Here is a 22698-nt window from a genome sequence, read left to right as displayed (position 1 = left end):
GATTGCATTATATCCTTGTCATGCCATCTAGTGATCATAGAAAAAATTGTTATTTTTTAAATTTAGCTTCTTCATTGTGTTGTACTGTAGGCAGAGACAGTGTATCTGTTAGTATGTAGTAATTCCAGAATAGTAGAAATTCTATGTGTGTGATATTGGGGCTTATCAATTTTGTCTGTTCAAGAGATGTATGTGAGCTACCATAGCTTGATGGAATTGTATGTGATTTACAACAACTGGATGGGATTATAATTATTCTTATGATTTTTAAGGCTTATTATACCTATATACTTGTAACTTAATTCATGTTTTAGAATTTTGAGTTTTTTAACTTAAGAAAGTGTATGCCCAGTTGGTGTGACTCAGTGATAGTGTTGACCCGTGAACTAGGAGGTCACAGCTCGATTCCTGCTCAGGGCACATGCCCAGGTTGTGGGCTCAATCCCCAGTAGGGGATGTGCAGGAGGCAGCTGGTGGATGATTCTCATCATTGATGTTTCTCTCTCTCTCCCGTCCTTTCTCTGAAAATAATAAAGACATTTTAAAAAACAAAAAAGTGTAAAATATACTCTCATTAATCTTAACTGTAAATTGTTTTTTTCTTGATAGGTGTTAAAAAAGATATTGAGAAGCTTTATGAAGCTGTACCACAGCTCCGTAATGTGTTTAAGATAAAGGACAAAATTGGAGAAGGTAATTTGGGGATATACTTATTTTTTTAAGTTTTTTTACCCTCTTCTGTTTTCCTTGTTTAATCTTGATGTTCATTATTATTTCTTATTGAAAAACACTCCTTTAAAAAATATTAAGACCATGTTTATATTACTATGTTATTAGTAGTAATATAAAGGAAACAGCTTTTTTTTCCCTTGAAAGAATGACAGAAAAATGAACAGCCCTATTTTAAACTTTATAAAACTTTTATGCTATTAAAAATATTGCTGTATTAGTAATATATTATTAGTGATAATTACTAAAAATGAAAAATTACTAAAAATGAAAAATGGAGATATTTGATACAAAAAGCCAAATCTTTATCCTCTTTCTCATTTGCAGTTAGGTAGAATTGTACATTGAAACATACATGAAACATAAGATGGCAAATAAGATGAAAATAATAAGATGAAAACATAAGATGGAAATAATATGATACAATATTTATAGGATGGTCAGTATTAACATAAATATTGAAAGACTGACAGTTGCCCTGGCCAGTGTGGCTCAGTTGGTTGGAGCATCATCCCATGCACTGAAGGGTTCAGTTCCTGGTCAGGGCATATACCCAGGTTGTGGGTTTGATCCCTATTCGGGACATGTACAGAAGGCAACAGATCGATGTTTCTCTCTCTTGCTCTCTCCCTCTCCCTTCCTCTCTCTAGAATCAATGAAAACCATATCCTCAGGTGAGGATTAAATTAAAAATTTAAAAAAAGGAAAAACTGACAATCATTTTTATTTAATGAAGGGTGAATTTGGCAGACAGATTGAGGAATGAGAGGATAAAAAGGTAATGGAGTTTTTTGGTGATTATGTAGAGAAATCCCTAAACATTAAAAATCTTCCATGTATTTATTTCCTTGCTTGCTTTTCACAAGGAAAAATGTCAGAAGAGAAAAGTCTGGGTCATTGGGGGCAGAGGAATTAGAAGATGAGATGAGATTATTTGGGATGTAAGATCTTTACATGTTTTTCCTTGTCTTTTTTGAAAACTGGCTTAGTGTGCAAAAACTTTGTTCTGGAAAACAACAGTGTCCTCACAGATAGATAGCTGTTTCTACTAAATAAGTTTGAGAGATACAGTGTCTATAGTTCCCTTTTGATTGTTCATGATGAATACATTAACAGCTCTGGAAAACATTTTAGTAAAAAAATCTATCAATTTGTTTTAACTCAGTATTTCTCAAGATTAATTGGCCACCAATTTTTTTCCTCTCTTTAGTTTAATGCTAACTTTAAAAGCCCAGGTGTGTTTTTTCCCCTAAGATGATTATAATTTCTACTTCTAACAGACCAGTATCCAAATCTTAAGAAAGTAGTTTAAAATGACAGTATTACAGAAAAATACTTATTAGAATGGATTATGGCATTATGCTAACCCAGTCAAACAGATTTACTATAGCAGGGGTCCTCAAACTTTTTAAACAGGGGGCCAGTTCACTGTCCCTCAGACCGTTGGAGGGCCAGACTATAGTTTAAAAAAAACAACTATGAACAAATTCCTATGCACACTGCACATATCTTATTTTGAAGTTAAAAAAACAAAACGGGAACAAATACAATATTTGTATTTGCATGTGGCCCGCGGGCCGTAGTTTGAGGACCCCTGACTATAGTGTCCCCTAAAAGTTAATATAGTATTCCCTAAAAAACTGAGGACCGTTAAGAATTTATTAAAAATTGAAAATAAGTTGTGTTCACAGTTGTGTCTGGTCTTTGTGTTCATTGTTATTAAAATATTAATGGGCCCTAACCGGTTTGGCTCAGCAGATAGAGCGTCAGCCTGCGGACTCAAGGGTCCCAAGTTCGATTCCAGTCAAGGGCATGTACCTTGGTTGCGGGCACATCCCCCGTAGGGAGTGTGCAGGAGGCAGCTGATCGATGGTTCTCTTTCATCGATGTTTCTAACTCTCTATCCCTCTCCCTTCCTCTCTGTAAAAAATCAATAAAATATAAAAAAATATTAATGAGTATGATAATTCTAAGTAGTTTTATGATGTATTTTAGCATTGCTTTATTAACATTTTTTAAAACCAAAATTGAAAAACCTAATAAATTGTTTTACAGGCACTTTCAGCACTGTTTATTTGGCCACAGCACAGTTACAAGTAGGACCTGAAGAGAAAATTGCTCTAAAACACTTAATTCCAACAAGTCATCCTATAAGAATTGCAGCTGAACTTCAGTGCCTAACGGTGGCTGGGTAGGCAGTTTAAAGACATTTTAATTGAACTGGCTGTATAAATTTTTAAGATTTCTAAGTAGCTGTGTAATGGGGATAGTGAGATTGTCCATTAATTACTAATAAACATATTCTTCAGTCAGGTGTTTGCAATTTGCTAGTACTTTTCCTCTAACCTTGGAATGGTTAGTTACATTTATACTAATTTTTGCAGTGGATTTCCCTGAGGTAAGCTTCACTTCCAGTTCTTTTACCACATTTTTTCTCACCTTCTTGCCAAATCATAAAGCTTGGCATCCAGGATCTAGTTATTTTTTGAAATGTGGGGAACTTATATTTCACATCTCCCCTGCTATAGACAGCCTCATCTCATATTTTATTTTGAGCAACAGAATCACCTGGCATGTCTCTCTCATTGATCTCTCTCTATGCTAGGTTATTCATACCAACTTATGGACATGATATAGTATCACTTATCCCCCTTGTACTGCCATCTCACTTCTAGCTGCTCCATCATTTCTTTGCTCCCCTTCATAGTCAGACTTCCCCAAAATTAATCTGCATGTGCTATTTTCACTTCCAACCCCCATTCACTACACATAAAGTGTGGCTGCTCTTCTCTATGCTAAACTGAAACTCCTTTAAATGAGTCACCCATAACTTCATTTTGCCAATTCCTGTTTCTGGTCACATGAATTCTAGGCAGTGTTTAACATAATTGATTTGAACCTATATTCTGACTTCTATACTGCTACATATTTCTTTTTTTTCTTCCTGCTTTATTTGGCCTATCGGTTTCAATGTCCATTGCCAGCTCTTCCTCTTCTACCTGACCCCTATGTGGTGCAGTTCCTCGGTGCTTGATCCTGGGCTTTCTCTAGAATCTGCCTCCTCTCTAGGATCATGTTATTTCCACATGACTTTAAATACATTGTAATGATTCCCTTAAGTATATATCTAGCCTCAGACCTCTTAACTGCAGATTGGTATATATCCACCTGCCTATTTGTAATTTTCTTTTTTTATTACATTTTATTGGGGTGACATTGGTCAACATGAACATAGAGGTTTCATGTGTGGATTTCTAAGTTACAACCTCTGTATATATCACCATGTGCCCACCACCCAAAGTCACATCTTCTCTTGTCACCTCATATAAGGACTCCCTTCTCTCCCCTCTTCCCTTTGGCAACTGCCACACTGCTGTTTGTGTTCTTAAGTTTCAGTTTTATACCCCACATATGAGTGAAATATGGTTCTTAGCTTTTTCTGTCTGATTTATTTCACTTAGCATAGTGTTCTCAAGGTCCATCTGTGTTGTTGCAGATGACGCTATTTCATCCTTTCTTATGGCTGAGTAGTATTCCATTGTGTATATGTACCACACCTTCTTTTTCCGGTCCTCTATAGCAGGACACTTTGGTTGCAATGAACATAAGGGTGCTTATATCTTTGTGAATAAATGATTTCGAGTTTTTTGGGTATATCCCCAGGAGTAGGGTTGCTGGGTCATATGGTAGCTCTATTCTTAACTTTTTGAGGAATCGTCAGACTCCTTTCCATAGTGGTTGTACCTGTCTACATTCCCACCAGTAGTGAGTGAGGGTTCCCTTTTTTCCACAACCTCTCCAACACTTGTTATTGCTTGACTTGTTGATAATGGCCACTCTAATAGGTGTAAGGTAGTGTCTCATTGTCGTTTTAATTTGCATTTCCTTAATTGCTAGTGAGGCTGAAAATCTTTTCATATATCTATTGGCTGTTTGTATGTCTTCTTGGGAGAAGTGTATTTTCAGGTCCTCTGCCCACTAATTGATTGGATTATTTGTTTGTTTGGTGTTGAGTTTTATGAGTTCTTTACATATTTTGGAAATTAAATCTTTGTCGGAGCTACTGTTTGCAAATATCATCTCCTATCTGGTTGGCTGTCTGTTTTGTTGTCCGTTTCTTTTGCTGTACAGAAGCTCTTCAGTTTTATATAGTCCCATTCATTTATTTTCCACTTGGGTACCTAATAAACATCTCAAACGTAATATGCCAAAAACTAAATTTTAATCCATCTTTGCCTGCCAAAAAACAAAAATCGTATTGCAACAACTGGTTTTCCTCTACCAATCGCAGTGAATGGTACCACCATCTCTATCCAGTTGCTTAAGCCAGAAACTTAGTACTCATCCACAGTTTCTCTATTTTTCTTCTGAACCACAGTCATCACCAAGTCTTGGCCATTTTGCCTCCACAATATATCTAAAAACTCATCCAACATCTTTCTGTTTTCTCAACCACTACTTGGGTCCCCCTTCCCTTTTAATCCCATGGTTGCAAAACAGCCAGAGTAATCTTTAAAATATAAAAATATGTATGTATGTGTTATAAATTGGGTACTGTTACTTTACCACTTAAAATCCTTCAGTGGTTTCCTAGTGTACTTTGAAAAAAAAAAATCTAGCGTTGTCTCATGCCAATCTTCCCACCTCCCTCACTGTGCTCTGGTTTTTTTAGTTCCTCAAATTTGTCTCAAGAGCTTTCTTACCTCACCAGGGCCTCTACCCATAGTGTTTGCTCCTTCAGTAAGACTCCTCACAGTGCTGACTCCTCATCTCAGCAAGAGGGGCACCATTTCAAGTTCTTCCCTGAATTAAATTAGATTCTCCTGTTTCTTATTGTCACAGCTCCTTTTATCTCTTTAAAAACTCATAATCTGTCACTATTTGTTACCTTGTTTATTATCTGATAATAAACTCCATGAGGGCAGAAGTGGTGTTAACTTTAATTCACCATTGCATCCCTAATGTCTAACATAGTGTCTAGCAAATAACAGTGCCTACTAAATATTTATAGAATAAATGAACAAGCTTATTTCTTTGTTTCATCCTTCTTCTGTTTATTATAGAAGACAAGAGGATGAAATGGCCTCTCCAAGGCATGATGATATACATTCTTCTTGTTTGTTTTTTGCTTTTTTATTGTATGCATTCTTATTCCTTGAATAAGATAATTTCTTTTCTTTCCCTGTACTTCAAAAGTGCATGCTAAAAAAGTACCTGATCTTGGTTCCCTTCTAGCTTCCCACACTGGTTTCTCTTTTCTTTGCCAGATATTTCAGGCAAATTGTCTTTGTGTTCTAATTCCATCTATTTTCCTTCCCTAAAACCTGTTTTACCTCTTCTTCTCCATTTAAATTGCTCTCTGAAAAATTACCAGTTAATTCCTCTTTGCCAAACTAAAAGCCTTCCCTCTGTTCTTATTTATTCTCTTTGACCTCCATGCTGACCACCCCTTATTTCAAAGCTCCTCCCTTGGGTGATATTTCTGTCTGGGCTTTCTGCCCCTTCCTCCTTATTTTGACCTCCAACTTGAGAATTTTCCAAAGTTTACTTTTCTCTTCTCTCTAATAATTTTCACTGCTGCCTGTATCACTTCTCTGCAAGAACTCTTACTGACCGTTCACTTAAGATTTAGTTCTATATCTCAATATCTTTATCAACATAATGAGGTCTTGGTTTTGAAGCTTCTTTTCCTGATTTCTGTTTGTATTTTATTGGCATCTATGCTGTTTTACTCACTTAGATTCATAGCCATGGAAATCATCTTTACCCTTTTATGAGATGCAGGGTAGCATAGTGGTTAAGAGCATAGATCAGGACAGACTGCCTGGAATCAAATCCTGGCCCCATGACGTCCTAGTTTAATGGGGAAGTTCCTTAACCTCTCTGTGCCTCAGTTTCCTTACCTGTAGAAAGGGGGAGGAAATAAAATCACCGTCCTCATAGGGTTGTGGACATTAAGTGAATTTGTTAATAGTTGTGAAGTGCTTAAATCAGAGCTTGGCATATAGTGAATAAATGTTAGCTATTTTGAATTTATTTATTTTTAATTTATTTATCACCATTATCTTATCTGCTACTAATCTTGTTAATTCATTCTTATTCATCTTTTTCTTTTCATTCTGCCATCCAATTAAAACTATAATTATCTCATGTTTGAATTATAGTAATTTTATAACTGGTGCTATTTTTGTTTTTTAAAAAACTTTGTCTTGTACAAGTCAGTTAAATGTGTATATTATCCTGTATGATGATAGTTTTAAGTTAGTTTTCTAGCATTATTTATGCATTGCTAAAATTGCATTAAAAAAATAGGCATAAAGTTTCAGTTTATTTGACCTTTCCTCTAAAGTTCAATGTGCATTTTTCCACTAGGGGGCAAGACAATGTCATGGGAGTTAAATGCTGCTTTAGGAAAAATGATCATGTGGTTATTGCTATGCCATATCTGGAGCATGAATCCTTTTTGGTAGGTTTTAATATTTCTTGAATTTTTATTAACTAAATGTTTAATTTAAAAAATGTTATGACCTTATTTATAACTTTATTTTAGGATATCTTGAATTCCCTTTCCTTTCAAGAAGTACGGGAATATATGTTCAATCTGTTCAAAGCTTTGAAACGCATTCATCAGTTTGGTATTGTTCACCGTGATGTTAAGCCCAGCAATTTTTTATATAATAGGCGCCTGAAAAAGTAAGTATGGAAAGTTACCAGAAAACATTTACACTTGAATGAATTTGTGCTATGGGATCTATCTTCTAGAACTTAGAACATACTGCAACAGCCATGCACAGATTTTGCCTGTTTCAGATTTTCATTATGATCAGAGAAGGGAAATATAGTGAAGAAGGTAAATTTGTATTAGTAAAGCAATGTGCATCATTAGCTGTTCCATTGCTCAGTGGAAATGGCACTCAGCTAAAAAACTTAGAAAGGGTCTCGTCCTTTTTGACATTACACATTTCTTTTTATCTCTGAGCTTCATTTTTCTTTTCTAGTAAATGAGGGGATTGGACCACATGATAGCCATTTCCTGTTCCAACACTAATTATTGTGTTTATAATTTTGCGCTCATTATACGTATACATAGAGGCATTGGAACTTAAAATATTACTCTACATTCAATGGATCATATTAAGTGTGGTAAGGAGAATAGGACTGTAACTTTTATCTTTTAAATTTGTTCAATTAACACATTTCATACCGCTCAGGAGTTTTCTCGTGTTTCGCCCGCCATCTGTTAAGGACCGCTCACGAGTGTTCTCGTTTTTCACGCCCATGGAAAAAGGAGCAAATCTAGATAGTTATGTAAATTTTGTTTGGTCCCTCTTCATAGAGGAAAATGTTTTACGCAGTACCATATGTTAAAAAAGTACTAGGAACTTTAATTGTTTAATTGTTTTTGTAAATAATTATAATTATTGAAAAACAACACCTAAAGTGCATTATGATGATTTAAATAACGTGCAGTTTGCCCAGAAACATGCAGTCCCTGGCGTATGTCTTAGAGATTTCTATGCGGTACACAATATGTTAAAAATTATTTGCTGCCCTGGCCAGGGTTTCCCAGTGGTTAGAGTGTCAGCCCAAGCACAGAAGGGTTGTGGGTTCAATTCCTAGTCAAGGGCATGTAGCTGGGTTGTAGGTTAGATCCCCGGCCCTGGTCGGGGCACATGCAGGAGGCAACCAATTGATGTCTCTCTCACATGAGTATTTCTCTCTCTCCTCCTCTCTCCTCTTTCTTCTTCTTTTCCTCCCTCCCTCCCTCTCTTCCACTCAAAGAATCAATGGAAAAAATATCCTTGGGTGAGGATTAACAACAGCAACAAAATTATTTGCTATGATGACATTTCTGGTACAATTAGAGAAGAAAGAATTGTTTTTATACACTTTATTCCTAGTCTTTCTTGCCAGTATAAGCCATTGGAAAAAGAGGATAAAAGATTTGTGTGTGTGGGGGGGTGTGTGATACATCTTTCCTTAGTTTTCAGTCCTAGTTAGCTATTAAATCCTTGTCTGTAAAACTTGTGTTTCTTTTTTCAAGAATGTTATACATTCTTAATTTGTCACCAAAAGAATTGCAGTTTCTGTATGACTATAGTTATGATGTTAATAAGCTTTAATTGTTACAGAGAACTAAAAACCTGCTTTTGTTTCGTAGGTATGCCTTGGTAGACTTTGGTTTGGCCCAAGGAACCCATGATACGAAAATAGAACTTCTCAAATTTGTCCAGTCTGAAGCTCAGCAGGAAAGTCGTTCAGAAAATAAAGTCCATGTAATCACCGGAAACAAGATTTCATTAGGTGGCTCCGCAGCACCTAGGGAGCTAGATCAGCAGCCTACCACAAGAACTTCTGTTAAAAGGCCCTACACACATGCGCAGGTTCAGATTAAACAAGGAAAAGATGGAAAGGTTCTACCTCTTTTATTTCTTAAGTACTAACACAGTTTTAGAAATGTATTTCTTCATCCAACAGAGGGAGATATAGTACTAGACTAATAACTTGCAATTTATTTATTTTATTTTTTTTTTAATATATTTTATTGATTTTTTTACAGAGAAGAAGGGAGAGAGATAGAGAGTTAGAAACATCGATGAGAGAGAAACATCGATCAGCTGCCTCCTGCACATCCCCCACTGGGGATATGCCCGCAACCCAGGTACATGCCCTTGACCGGAATCGAACCTGGGACCCCTCAGTCCGCAGGCCGACGCTCTATCCACTGAGCCAAACCGGTTTCGGCATAACTTGCAATTTAAAATAATTTTTACAGTTGTTATATATCCAATTGATTAGATTTTTACTAAGATTTGTAATGACTTGTTTTCCCATTTTGAAACTGAAGTTTGTGTGGTAGATTTATGATGTCTGTCATTACAGTTACGTTATATAGCAAAAATGGAAAATAATAAATTTTTCCTGCATGTTTTAAAGTTAAGATTAATTAGCCTTTTTACAAGAAAGCATTAGTTACAGGAGGAAAATTCTGAAGTGTCTATCTCCATTTTAGCTGCAATGCCAAATGTAACAACCATGCAGGTGGTTTTTGAATTTTTTTAGTTACGTATATTTGTGGACTATGATAACATTGTATGGGTGTTAAGAGTTCTGTCTAGACTATTTTCTCCTTTCACAGAAGTGTTTTGGTGCCTGAAAATGACTTGGATGCAGCTGTTTTTGTTTCATGTCACTTAACTCTTTCAAAACTATGGCAGAGTACAGCTGGCAGAAAGTGTTACAGATATAATCCTTATTTTCCTTGTTTTTGTTGGTATTGTAGGATGGCTCTGTAGGCCTTTCTGTCCAGCGCTCTGTTTTTGGAGAAAGAAATTTCAATATACACAGCTCCATTTCACATGAGAGCCCTACAGTGAAAGTAAGTAATGTAGCTTATTAGTGCAATCAGTCGTACATTGAAGAGAATTTAGGGAATGGTTAGATTAGCATTTATTGTCAGGAACTTTTTAAAAGCAGAATTTTGCTTTGGCAGAAGGTATTACTTGCTTTGAGTATTTAGTCAGCACTTTTATTTTTTCCATTTTTTTCTGAACTTTTCTGGTGGAATTTTTCATTAGCTGACTGTTCTTTCTCTAAAAGAACATTTGGATCGTTAAGACCTTTTCTCTCACTGGCTGGAATGTGAGCTTGCAGCAGCTAACACATTTCTGACACAGTTGATAACGTAAAGATGTTTGTAAAGTTTATAAACTGTCACCAATGTTAAAAGGTTTTAGAGTGACTTAAGCTATCCTGCCACAGCTAGCTAGAGTGAGCAACAAATTAAAACTTTGATTTTAGCCAGTGTAATGGTGCAGTTTACAGTTCTGAAATGGAGTTAGACACTAGAACATACCTTTTATATTTTTGTAACATATCAGAAAAAGTTCAAATAAAGTAGAAGTTAACTATTTACCAAACTAGGACTAATTAGTAAATTTTAATAAGTTTATTCAACAGAAAAATCTAAAAGACGTTACATGTCTTAATAGACAACTATTTGCTTATAATCCAATAGTACATTCAGCAGTTTTAAAAGTTATGCATTTTGCCATACTAGCATTTGAAGCATCATGTTAAATGTCATGAAAATAGAAAATTTGACTTTTCTTTTACAGCCTGTGAAGCAGTCAAAGGCTGTGGATGTATTCTACAGAAAGTTAGCAACAAAAAAGAAGGCTGTTTCTGCCAAAGTTATGAATAGTGGTGTGATGAAGAAAACTACCAGTTCTTGCCCAGTTAACCTGACCTGTGACTGTTACGCAACAGATAAAGTTTGCAGTATTTGCCTTTCAAGGTAATGTGTTTTGACAGTGTTATAAAATCACCAGCATGCTGCTAGGCAAGATTAGAAATTGCATCGATTCTGTGAGTCAATTGATTTAGTGAGTGAAAGAGAGCAACACAGTTCTGTGAACTATATGGGCACTGATGCAGAGTGACACCTTGAAGAGCAAATGATAACTGTTGTCATATATTGTTCATTTGACATCATGTGCACTTTGGAAAACACACTTGCTCTTATTTGCAAATAATTTTGGTGGGGGAATAGCCTTTCCAGAATCTTAGAATTGCACCTTTTGCTTGCTGATTTAATCTTTTGTGTTCTTTCTTTACTCCTGCCAATGTAGAATAACCAGAATCAAATAATTAATAAATATATTACTGAATAAGGAAATTTGGAATAAGGAATTCGTATTGAATTCTGTTTTTCTGTTATAGCTCTTATCATCTACTACCTCTTTCTATATCTGGAAGTTACCCTAAAACCTTTCTGGAATAAGGCCTGGGAACTAGTAGAGATGGTGGAGAAGGATCCATAGAAGTAAATTTAGAATTTTCATCACATTGGATTATCATTTGCTTTATAATGACTTTTATTTATATAGATATCAAGGTGGAATTTATTGTGAACTAAATTGATGTGTTATTTTTTGGTCTTCAATAATTAAACTCTAACTAGAAAAATCTTATTTTGTCATCATAAGGCAGCAACAGGTTGCCCCTAGGGCAGGTACACCAGGATTCAGAGCGCCAGAGGTCTTGACAAAGTGCCCCAATCAAACTACAGGTATGTTGCACTAGAAATATAGAACCCAATTAAAAATTTCATCCCGGGTATCTTTTATTTTGTGATCTTATCTATTTCTGACTTTTTTTGAGCTCTTGCTTTTAATTAAATTATGTAAATAGTTCTAGCAGTGTGGTATTCCCATTTTTTAAAAAAAAAAAATGATTTGAGAGAGAAACATTAATGATGAGAATCATTGATCGGCTACCTCCCGCACTGGGGATTGAGCCCACAACCTGGGCATGTGCCCTGACTGGGAATCAAACTATGACCTCCTGGTTCATAGGTTGATGCTCAACGCTCAACCACTGAGCCACACCAGCTGATACACAATTTTTTTAATAGATCACATTTTGCTTATTTTTTCACCTGTGATTGTAGGTGGTCTGCCAGGAATTTTGTTAACATCATCTTTGTGGGGAATAAATTGTGCTTAGTAGTCTTTGATAACTTAAGACTTGTAGAATTTTATCTGTTTGCCGAATACCTCAAAAGTTTTCTGTGATGCACATGTGATTGTGTTTCATTAAAATTATATTTTGTTATTGCAAGAACAATGTAATAGCATTAAAAAGATGTTTTGAGAAATAAGAAACTTGTTATGGAGCTGGAACCTGGAAACATCTTTTTGAATAGATGAATCCTGCCATACACTTGGATTATGCATGTTAAATGCATTCATTCATTGTGTGTATTCTGTGCTTACTAATGATACAGAAAAAAAACGAAACTATTTGCTTATACTCCAGTGAGGACACACTCTCAAATAATTACAAAATAACCCAGTAAGTATGGTTATAAAACTTTATACAAGGTATTTTAGGGATACCAAACTATCCTACATGAAGGGATTTTGGAAGAAATTTTATGAAGAGAAAACCTCTAAGAGGGTTTATCGTAAATTGGAGTGAGGGTTGACATTGAGGCATGAGCAAAGGAACTCAACAAACAGCATCATCTTGTCATACAGGAAAGAAAAATTTAGTGTAGCTAGAATATAAGATGGAAGTTGAGGAATGATGAGAAATCAACATGTGAAGAGGGACAAGGTCAGATCACACTTGTTAAATGACTTGGACTGTATCCTTCAGGTGTTAGAAAGTTGTCAAGAAAGAGATGGTATTAATTTTTTTTTAGATAAATTTTCTGGCATGTGTGCAGAAAAGATAGATTTTGGAGAGTGGTGGCCTACAAGTGAGAGAGGATGAAAACCTGAATGAGAGCATTAGTAATAGGCATGAAAGGAAAAGTGGAGGATTGGAAAGGCAAAGCTTGGTGGATAAGTGGGGAAGGCCTCTGAGATGTTTATCAGATTCCTAGCTTGGGGGATTGGGATGGGAACCAGTAACCAAGGTGGAGAATGAAGAAGCTGATTTACAAGGAAGGATAAGGTTAGGGGTGTTAATTGGTTTGAGATATTTTTAGGACATTCAGGTAGAAATGGCTAACAGAATAAAAGTACATCCTTAAGCTCGGGGAAGTCTGGTTTGGAAATTCAGTTGAGTGTCATTGTTATATAAATGGTAGTTGAAATCATGAAGTGGATGGGCCAATAAGGGAAAGTGTAACGGGGAAGTGGTTGGAGCTCTGGGGAACCTCAGCACTTAGGGCTTGGAGAAAACTGACGGAGTAGGCAGAGTTACAAAGGGAACCAAGAAAGGCAGATGATCCAGTGGCCAAGGGAATAGAGAACTAATTTGGTGATACTAAGAGGTCCACAATTTGGAGATGTCCCTAAAAGAAAAAAAAGTTTCTGGACATGAGGCTGAGCTTGTCTTAATTTTAACTGCCAGAATTCTGGAGAATAAAGTTTCTATAATGAAAGTTAGGGTTAGCACCTGGCTGAACAAGAGCTACTACTGTTCGATACTTTTCACTAAAGTGGACCACTTTTGCTACTGTGGTATAGTTTTTGAGGAACATCTAGATATTTCCCCCACACAGCTATTTTTGGATTTATTTTGACCTTCTAAAATGTGCATTTACTTAGTATTTTCTAATGGTGAAATTCCTTTTAAATTTACCAAGAATGCTGCTAAAGAAAAAAATAACATTGCATTGTGTATTAAAGATATTAGACAAAAGATTCTCAATCTGAAATTACATTAAAAGCATCTGGGGAACATTTAAAAACATTGATGCGTGAGCCCTACTCCAGAACAATTAAATCAGGATATCTGAGGGATTGGGCCTGGGCATCAGAATGTTTAAAGCTCTCAAGATGATTTAAATCTAAGTAAAGGTTGAGAATTACTGGTGTAGATGATAAAATTATTGATTTGGGAATTTTTTTTAAAGTTTGTTTTCTGTTACAGCTATTGACATGTGGTCTGCAGGTGTCATATTTATTTCTTTGCTCAGTGGACGATATCCATTTTATAAAGCAAGTGATGATTTAACTGCTTTGGCTCAAATTATGACAATTCGTGGATCCAGAGAAACTATCCAGGCTGCTAAAACTTTTGGTAAGCAATTTTATATTATAGAACAAAACAAATGCCTTTGATTTTCTTCCACAAATTATGTTATAAATTATTATGAAATTCTCTTTGCATATAAACATTCTGTATTCATAAAGTTCTCTCATGTTAGAAATATTCTCAGATGCTTAAAAATTAATTGCATTGTATAAGAAAAAGTTTCATCACTTCTCTTCTATACATATTATTTAATCTTGTCAAGCACAAAATGCCACACTTCTCCAATATTTAAAGTTTATAATGTTAAACATAAGAATAAGGAACAAAATTGAATTCCCTATAGTTGTGGTTTGACTTTATTTCATAAATATTTTTAATAATATTTAAAAATTGTGTTTATTGTGCATTTGGGTCTTCTTTAAATGATTTTAGTCTGTACTAACAGGTAATCATTTAATTATAATATGGGATAATGAGGACAACAGAAGGGACGAGAATAGAATGTGTATTAGTTGTCAAGTTTCTTAGGGTTGTTGTAGCAGAGAAGAAAATGAACAGAACACCTTTACTGATGTAGTATTATTGTAAGCATATATTGGACATGGGAAATCATCTCTTTAGCTACACAAAGTTCTTAGTTCTTATAGTTCTAGACTGGGAGATACACTGTACATCATAGGCCACCTGAGAATTATCTCAGCTTTGCTCTGGCCAAACACAAACTCAATGCCTACCTTGTGTTTGCTCTTCATGCACAATTATGTTAGTACTTTCCAAAGTGGGTGGATGTGATTGAGTCCATTTATTACCACACAATATGAAACAGCCCTTTGTGACAGAATTTCAGTCAGACTACTTCAAGAATCACTTAGCTGCTCTAGCTGGTTTGGCTCAGTGGATAGAGGGTCAGCCTGTGGACTGAAGGGTCCCGGGTTCGATTCCAGTCAAGGGCACATGCCCGGGTTGTGGGCTCGATCCCCAGTAGGGGGCATGCAGGAGGCAGCCTATCAATGATTCTCTCTCATCATTGATGTTTCTATCTCTCATTCTCCCTTCCTCTCTGAAATCAATAAAAATATATTTTTTTTTAAAAAAAGAATCACTTAGCTGCCTTGTGCCCAGCCCAAGGATCAATGGGCCTTTTGTATTTTGGGGGGTTTTTGTTTTGTTTTGGACATTCAAATTCATTCAGCTTTATTAATGAAAATAATAAGTTCAAACATAGCCTAAATAAAGCATGACAAGCCCACTGTGTGACCATTTGTCAAAATACACATGACAGACATTCAAGAAGTATTCCTGTTCTTCTGATATAATTATCTGAGAGTTGCACTATTTCGGTTTTCAGAATAGAAGCTAATTATTTAGTAAGCATGGATATACAATAATTTTATTCAATCAGTGATGAGTTGTCTATACTATCTCAGATATGTCTCTGAAGACTTATTTCAACCACATCTACTAATATTCGTTACATCTATCAATGGCTACTATGAAAATACACCAGAATTTTAATAAACTGCCATTTTATTTTCATTAAAGAGAAATTTATAAATTGGGTCTTAATCAGGGGTGCAATCAGAATTATCTGAGGAACTTCAAAAAATACATACGCTTGTCTCACCCAACCTTCCTGAAAAGTATGATTCAGATAAATATTCATAGGAAGGGTCCAGGCTTGTTAGTTAAAAACAACAACAAGTGGTTTGGACCAAGACCTACTTCTGTTTAAGAAAATAATTGTCCCTTGCTTAGGCACTAGTGCCATGTTCTGATTCACCAGAAAAACTTAGTGGTGGTTAAAAAGAAAGCCTTATGATAGAGGCTTATCAACATTGTTTTTGTAGCAAAGTCCATCCAGTCCACAATGTGTACCTTTCTTGCATCTATCAAAATAAAAAAATATTTTCCTCTTTCCTCTTCTATCTTCCCCTTCCCCCTTTTCCCTCTAGTATCACCATACTGTTGTCTATGAGTTTTGTTTTGTTTTTAGCCCTTCACCTTTTTTACCCAGCCCCTCAACTCCCTCCCCTCTGACAGTTGTCAGTCTCTTCTCTGTATCTATGAGTTGGTTTCTATTTTGTTTTTTAGTTTATTTTGGTCATTACATTCCACATATGAGTGAAATCATATGGTACTTGTCTTTCTCTGACTGGCTTATTTCACTTAGCATACTACTATCCAGGTTCATCCATGCTGTTGCAAAGGATAGATTTCCTTTTTTAAGTAGTATTCCATTGTGTGAATGTTCCACAGCTTTTTTATGTACTCATCTACTGATGGACACTTGGGCTGCTTCCAAATCTTGGCTCTTGTGTAAATAATGCTGCAGTGAAATAGAAATGCGTATATTCTTTTGGATTAGCATTTCAGTTTTCTTTGGATATATACCAGAAGTAGAATTGCTGTTCGATTTTTACTTTTTGAGGTGACTCCATACTGCTTTTCACAGTGGTTGCACCAATATACAGCCATCAACAGTGCATGAGGGTTTCCTTTTCTCCACGTTCTTACCAACACTTATTGTTTGTTGATTTATTGATGATAGCCATTCTGACAAGTGTGAGGTGATATCTCATTGTATCTTTAATTTACATTTCTCTGATGATTGTGATGTTGAGCATCTTTTCATATGTCTGTTGGCCTTCTGTATATCTTATTTTTGCTGGTTAATCCTCACTCAAAGATATTTTTTCTCATTGATTTTTAGAGTAGGAGGGAAGGAGAGAGAAGAGAAACATCGATGTGTGAGAAAAACATCGATTGGTTGCCTCCCGCACGTGCCCCCACTGAAGATGGAAACTGTAACCAGGTATATGCCCTTGACCAGGAATTAAACCCGAGAACCTTTGGTGCTTGGGCTGATCCTCCAACCACTTAGCCACACCAGCCAGGGTTCTCTGTATATCCTCTCTGGAGAAGTGTCTGTTCAGATCCTTTGTCCATTTTTTAATTGGATTGTAAAAGAAAATTTTATCTAAGGAAAATAGGATGACGCAATACATACATACGAGAGAAGAGTGACCATGAATGGAAAGCAAGGTTGATATCTTGAAAATTGTATTCTTACATAAGTATGTTTATTCTCAACTGATTAATAAAACGTTCATCTACTATTGAACAACTTCATGAGAAGTTTTTGAACATGGTGTTTATTAGAGAAAACCAAAACATTTTGTTGAAGAGTTAAATCTCCCCCATCTGTAATCGCAGTTATAATGAGGCCCAACAATGGAAATACAACATCTGACACAAAAACATTCCAGGGCAAGTGTCATATAGCAGGCAAGAGCTTTTAGAGATTTATTATTGTAATGCTTTTACTACTAAAATAGTGTTACATAGATAGCACTTGTTTCAGTTTTGTTAATATGATTTCTGTAGATATGTCAGTCAAATCTTACTGTAACTTGAATACAGTACTCAAAACTTTAGCAACCATGGCTGTGTTATTCTTTATGATTTGAAGAAATGACTTTCCTAAGATTATCAGTGAGAATACTTCTAATTCTCTTGCCTTGTGTGTAACCTGCCCCACTGTCCTCAACCATTAGATCAGGCCCCATGATAAGTTTTCATTTAAGTACCTGTTGAGTTGTGTCAAATAAATTCAAAAGACAAAAAAAAATTCTTTTGTTGTTAATCTTCACCCGAGGTTACTTCTCCATTGATTTTTTAGAAAGAGTGGGAGAGAGGGGGAGACACAGAGAGAGAAACATCTATGTGAAAGAGTTGGTTGCCTCTTGCACACGCCCGACCATGGCCAGGGATTGAGCTTACAATTTAGGTACATGCCCTTGACTGGAATCGAACCTGGGACACTTCAGTCCGTGGGCCAATGCTCTATCCACTGAGACAAAACAGCTAGAGCAACAAAGTATTTTCTTACTGAATGTATTAGTTTAAATTATTTTATCTGAATAATAAGTCCTCTCTTTGGATATGTATATATAAATAATTTAGGCATATTGTGTAACTTGGGGAGATGCTGTAGCACATAGCGTTATTTCATAACTTCAGAGTAGCCTGTAGATTAAGGAATACAATTATATGACTATTCTCATCTGGCTATAATTTTCTAGAGAGAATAGGAGTGATAAATAGAATTAAAAGTAAAAAGAGATTGGCATGTTGTATCCTCAACCAACTTAGTTTTTAGTAATTTGTTTTCTTTTTCTTCTCCCTGTCTGCCATGCCAACCCTACTTTTTTCCTGACTAGGTTAGATCAGAATATGTAAAAATAACTTTGTATTAGCCAAAGCTAGATTAATTAATTGCTTTAGTAATCCACATTGTTAACAAATACCCCAGAAAGCAATCTATATACTGTGCTACTCATTGTTTAATCACATTTCTATCTAATAAGGAACTAGAAAGCAAAAAGAATAAATTATTGCCCATTTGTATGCTTAATTTATTTTTGCCTATTCTATATAATAAAAGCATAATATGCAAATCGACTGAACAGCAGAACGACTGGTCACTCTGATGCACACTGACCACCAGGGGGAAGACACTCAATGCAGGAGCTGCCCTCTGGTGGTCAATGTGCTCCCAGAAGCTGGGCTCATGGCTGGCAAATGCTGCAGCAGTGGCGGGAGCCTCTCCCGCCTCTGCTGTAGGCGGCAAGGAGTGAGGGGTCCCGGAGTGCGAGAGCCCTGGATTGCAAGAGGGATGTCTGACTGCCGGATTGGGCCTAAGTTGGCAGGCGGACATCCCCCAAGGGGTCCCAGACTGCGAGAGGGTGCAGGCCTCGCTGATAATAATCCTGTTGGGAATTTGTTTTAAAGACATTTATATTTTTAAAAACTGAGATCACCAACAAGATCATTCATTCATTCAGAAACATTTATTGGTACTTTATGTGTGCCAGCTACTATTGTTGAGTCTCTGTTCTCATAGAGTTTAAAGTCTAGAGGGGAAGACAAAATAAATATATTCTGCCATACAGTTCAGTAGTATTGAGAAAGGTAAAAGGGGAAGGGGAGTAAAGAGGGCTCAGCTGTTTTGGATAGGTTGTTCAAGGACAGCCTCTGTAAGGAACAGTGACATGAGAGGCCGAATAATGCCTTTTGTCCAGTCCAGCAGGTATTAATTGAGAATCTGGTATGTACCAAACATTGTCTAGAATTTGGGGAATTCAGATAAATAAGATAGTCCCTATTTTCAAAGAGCTTATAATCTAATAGGTGAGACAGACATATTTTATCAGTGACAGCACAAGATAGCAAAGTAATAGTAGAAATCTTCACAGGATTCTATAAGAGTTTAGAATGATCAGCTCTCTGAGAGTGTCAGGCTTCGCAGAGGTAATTCTTGAGCTGAATGGACTATCTGGGCATGTGGGGGAGTGCAGGGCATCCTGGCCAAGACAGGACCACGTAGTCAAGTTCATATAGATGCTGCAGCTGATTAACGATTACAGAAGGATACGATGAAGCTGGAGATGTTGGCAGAGTCAAGTGAGTCCTTAGCCTAGTAAGTCACTGCTTTCTACTTACGATCCCCCACTTTATGATTTGACCTTCAGCTCTGTAGTGCAAAACACAACTTAAAATATGCCAATGACAAGTAAATTACACTCTTTGTCATGCTCAGTGTAAATATATCCAAGTAGCAATCGTTGGACCTGCATGTTCCTTGTGAGAGGCTTCTGGTTTACTCAGATAATATAAAATATGTGTCATTTTTCTCTTCCAGGCAAATCAATATTGTGTAGCAAAGAAGTCCCAGCACAAGACTTGAGAAAACTCTGTGAGAAGCTCAGAGGCTCAGAGGCTAACATTCCCAAATTAACAAGTGATATACAAGGGCCTGCTTCTCATGACCCAGCTTTTTCAGAGAAGACTGAGCGTAAAGCTGCTCACTTCATACAAACACCTCAAGCACAGCACTCGGGGAACTTGTTGTGTAAAGGGAACAGGAGTGGCTGTTGGGGGTGTTTGGATGCGCACACTACCGATCTAGAAGGCTGGGACGCGGTACCTGATGAAGCTTATGACCTGCTTGATAGACTTCTGGATCTAAACCCAGCTTCAAGGATAACAGCAGAAGAAGCTTTGTTGCATCCTTTTTTTAAAGATCTGAGTTTATGATTACTTAGTTCTTCACTTACGATTTGCTGTTGTGGATTGTGAGGTGGGGTAAAGAGATCTTTGTAGAGCCGTAAGTTCTTGATTAGAGACCAGGGCAGGATGAATAATTTATTTAAAAATTTTAGTATTTCCTCTATTGGAAATTCTAAAATAAGGATTAAGATTCTTTAAGGTGCCTGGGGTACTTTTTTGGACAAACAGCATGATCTTTGAGTTGGATCTACCCCCAGGAGAATCAGTTTTTTAATTTCTGTAACTGTCATTGACTTATGCTGAAGGAGCATAGTACTTGGCAGTTCAGGGTGCAAGTCTGAAAATTGGTGGGTGTGTTAGGGATTAAATGGGCGTCTTCATACTGTGAGCCATGTGTCCTTTTGGAAAACTCAGCCTGGCACTGGTGCTCTCTCCATCCTGTAGGTTAAGACAGTTTCCTCCTCGAGGCATATATTATGCCTTTTATGAACACTAAAAGAAATAACGAGAAAATGTTTAAGGGAGATATCACTTAAAATTGAATTTATCTGTTAAAGTATTCTGTGGAAGCATTTATTGTATGAATTGCCTTTAAAAAAAAAAAGTTTTCTCCCTTGATTTTTATGCCTTCTCTATGCCCACCTTACACATTCTTCTTGAAAATTATATGGTGATTTCCACAAAGTTTCTGGGTGCATTGTTAAATATTGTATATGTTTACAGTTAGAAACTTAAAATAATGCATATACTGGTTGATAAATGGAAGCTACAGGTCCAAGCTACAGGACCAAGATAATCCAGCATGCTTTTCTTTTTTTTAAATATTGTAGAAAGTATTATATATGTCCTCCTTTTTTCCCCCCGACTACCCCTTCTAGCCCACACCCACCACCCGCCTCAGGCAAAAGTATTTTCTTTTTCTCTCAATGTGTATGCCCTTTTTAACCATCTTAGGCAGGGGTCCTCAAACTACAGCCCGCAGGCCACATGCGGCCCACCGAAAGGCCTGCTGGGTGTTTTTGCCCCCGCTGCCTGTTGCTTAGCAGCCGACTGGTCCCGGGCCGCAGTGCGCATGTGTGGAATGTGCACCGCACCCTCCGACTCCCCTCCTCCTCTCTGTCTCTGACTCCTCCGTGTGATCGGAGGAGTCACGAGCTTGCCTATGCAGAGCCTGCTGCTGCCTGAGGACCGAGGTAAGAACAAGTTAGGATTTTTTTTTTTTTTTGAAGTTAGGAGGGCTATTTTTTTTTTTATTTTGCAGTTAGTAGGGCCTTTTTTTTTGAAGTTAGGAGAGCCATTAAGTTTTCTTTTTTTACTTCAAAATAAGATTTTGCAGTGTGCATAGGAATTTGTTCATAGTTTTTTTAAAAACTATAGTCCGGCCCTCCAACGGTCTGAGGGACAGTGAACTGGCCCCCTGTTTAAAAAGTTTGAGGACCCCTGATCTTAGGTATAATTAGATAGGTGCTAAAAGGAAGAGTGAACACAGACTATTATGGAGATTTTTCATCTGCCTAGATCCGTCCCAATCTCGATATCCTGTTTTAACTGAATTGGTCCTGCTCAGAGAAGGTTGATTACTGATTCTTGATGGATGGGAAGAGAGATAATGAAGTAGGCAAAGCAAAAAAGGACCGAAGAGAGGTTTATGTATTACTACATTCTAAACTGATATCTATCAATGACAGTATATCAAACTTTCTATAGGAAATAAGTCAGGATGCAGATGTGTTAAGAAGTTTCCCATCATTAGAAGTCATAGAGTATAGAACCAGCTTAGGGACATATGACATTCATTTTATTTTGAACACTGAAGTTAGTAGTACATCTACCTACTCTATTTGGTAAGTATAGTGTGTATTTAAACCATTATCATTGATCTGCTCCGTCTTCTGTAATCTTAAAAAAAACTTGTGTTTTTTTTTGGTATGTTTAATAAAGTTATCCTTTTATAAATTGTATGCCAATCTACTCATTTGAAAAATGCCTAAAAAAAAACCCAGTATTGACCACTGAGTATTTTCTGAGATCTATGAATGCTCTCCAGCCAATAGTAGATAGTAGATTTAAAAAAAAAAGCCCCTGGCTCAAGTAATACTATATGAAAGATAGAAGGAGGGTTTATTTCTTTAATAGAAAAGTGCTCATTGACTTCATTTTTAGGATACTAGAGGCCCAGTGCATGAATTCGTGCACGGGTGGGCCTCTAAGCCTAGCTGTCGATTAGGGCCAATTGGGGCCGGGTCAGTCAGGCCTGCCAGCGGAGGGGAGGGATGGGGCGTGGGAGATTGCCTGCCAGCCCCAAGGAGGAAGCGGGTCCTTGGCCCCCCTGGGAAAGGGGCTGCATCCACCACCTACCCCCGGTTCCCCATCCCAGCCCGGGGCCCCCAAGGCCCCAGGGAGTTGGAA

The 22698-nt window shown here is 36.8% G+C and overlaps 1 protein-coding gene across 1 annotated transcript in view; it reads left to right on the top strand.

Moving 5' to 3' along the window:
- CDC7 (cell division cycle 7) overlaps positions 1-22243 on the top strand; it is a 28878-nt gene extending 6635 nt beyond the window's left edge. Inside the window, exons 3-12 of the mRNA XM_081087766.1 lie at positions 610-693; positions 2785-2920; positions 7102-7195; positions 7280-7422; positions 8891-9143; positions 10013-10108; positions 10848-11026; positions 11718-11800; positions 14116-14265; positions 19922-22243. Of these exons, the coding sequence (XP_080943892.1) occupies positions 610-693; positions 2785-2920; positions 7102-7195; positions 7280-7422; positions 8891-9143; positions 10013-10108; positions 10848-11026; positions 11718-11800; positions 14116-14265; positions 19922-20316 (1613 nt within the window). The 3' untranslated portion in view covers positions 20317-22243. The remainder of the gene's footprint in view (positions 1-609; positions 694-2784; positions 2921-7101; positions 7196-7279; positions 7423-8890; positions 9144-10012; positions 10109-10847; positions 11027-11717; positions 11801-14115; positions 14266-19921) is intronic.
- The last annotated feature ends 455 nt before the right edge of the window (positions 22244-22698 follow it).

Source organism: Myotis nattereri, assembly GCF_964212035.1.
Source record: "Myotis nattereri genome assembly, chromosome: 3".
NCBI classification, from domain to species: domain Eukaryota; kingdom Metazoa; phylum Chordata; class Mammalia; order Chiroptera; family Vespertilionidae; genus Myotis; species Myotis nattereri.
Note: the sequence above shows the minus strand (reverse complement) of the source record. Positions and strands in the feature narration are given on the sequence as shown.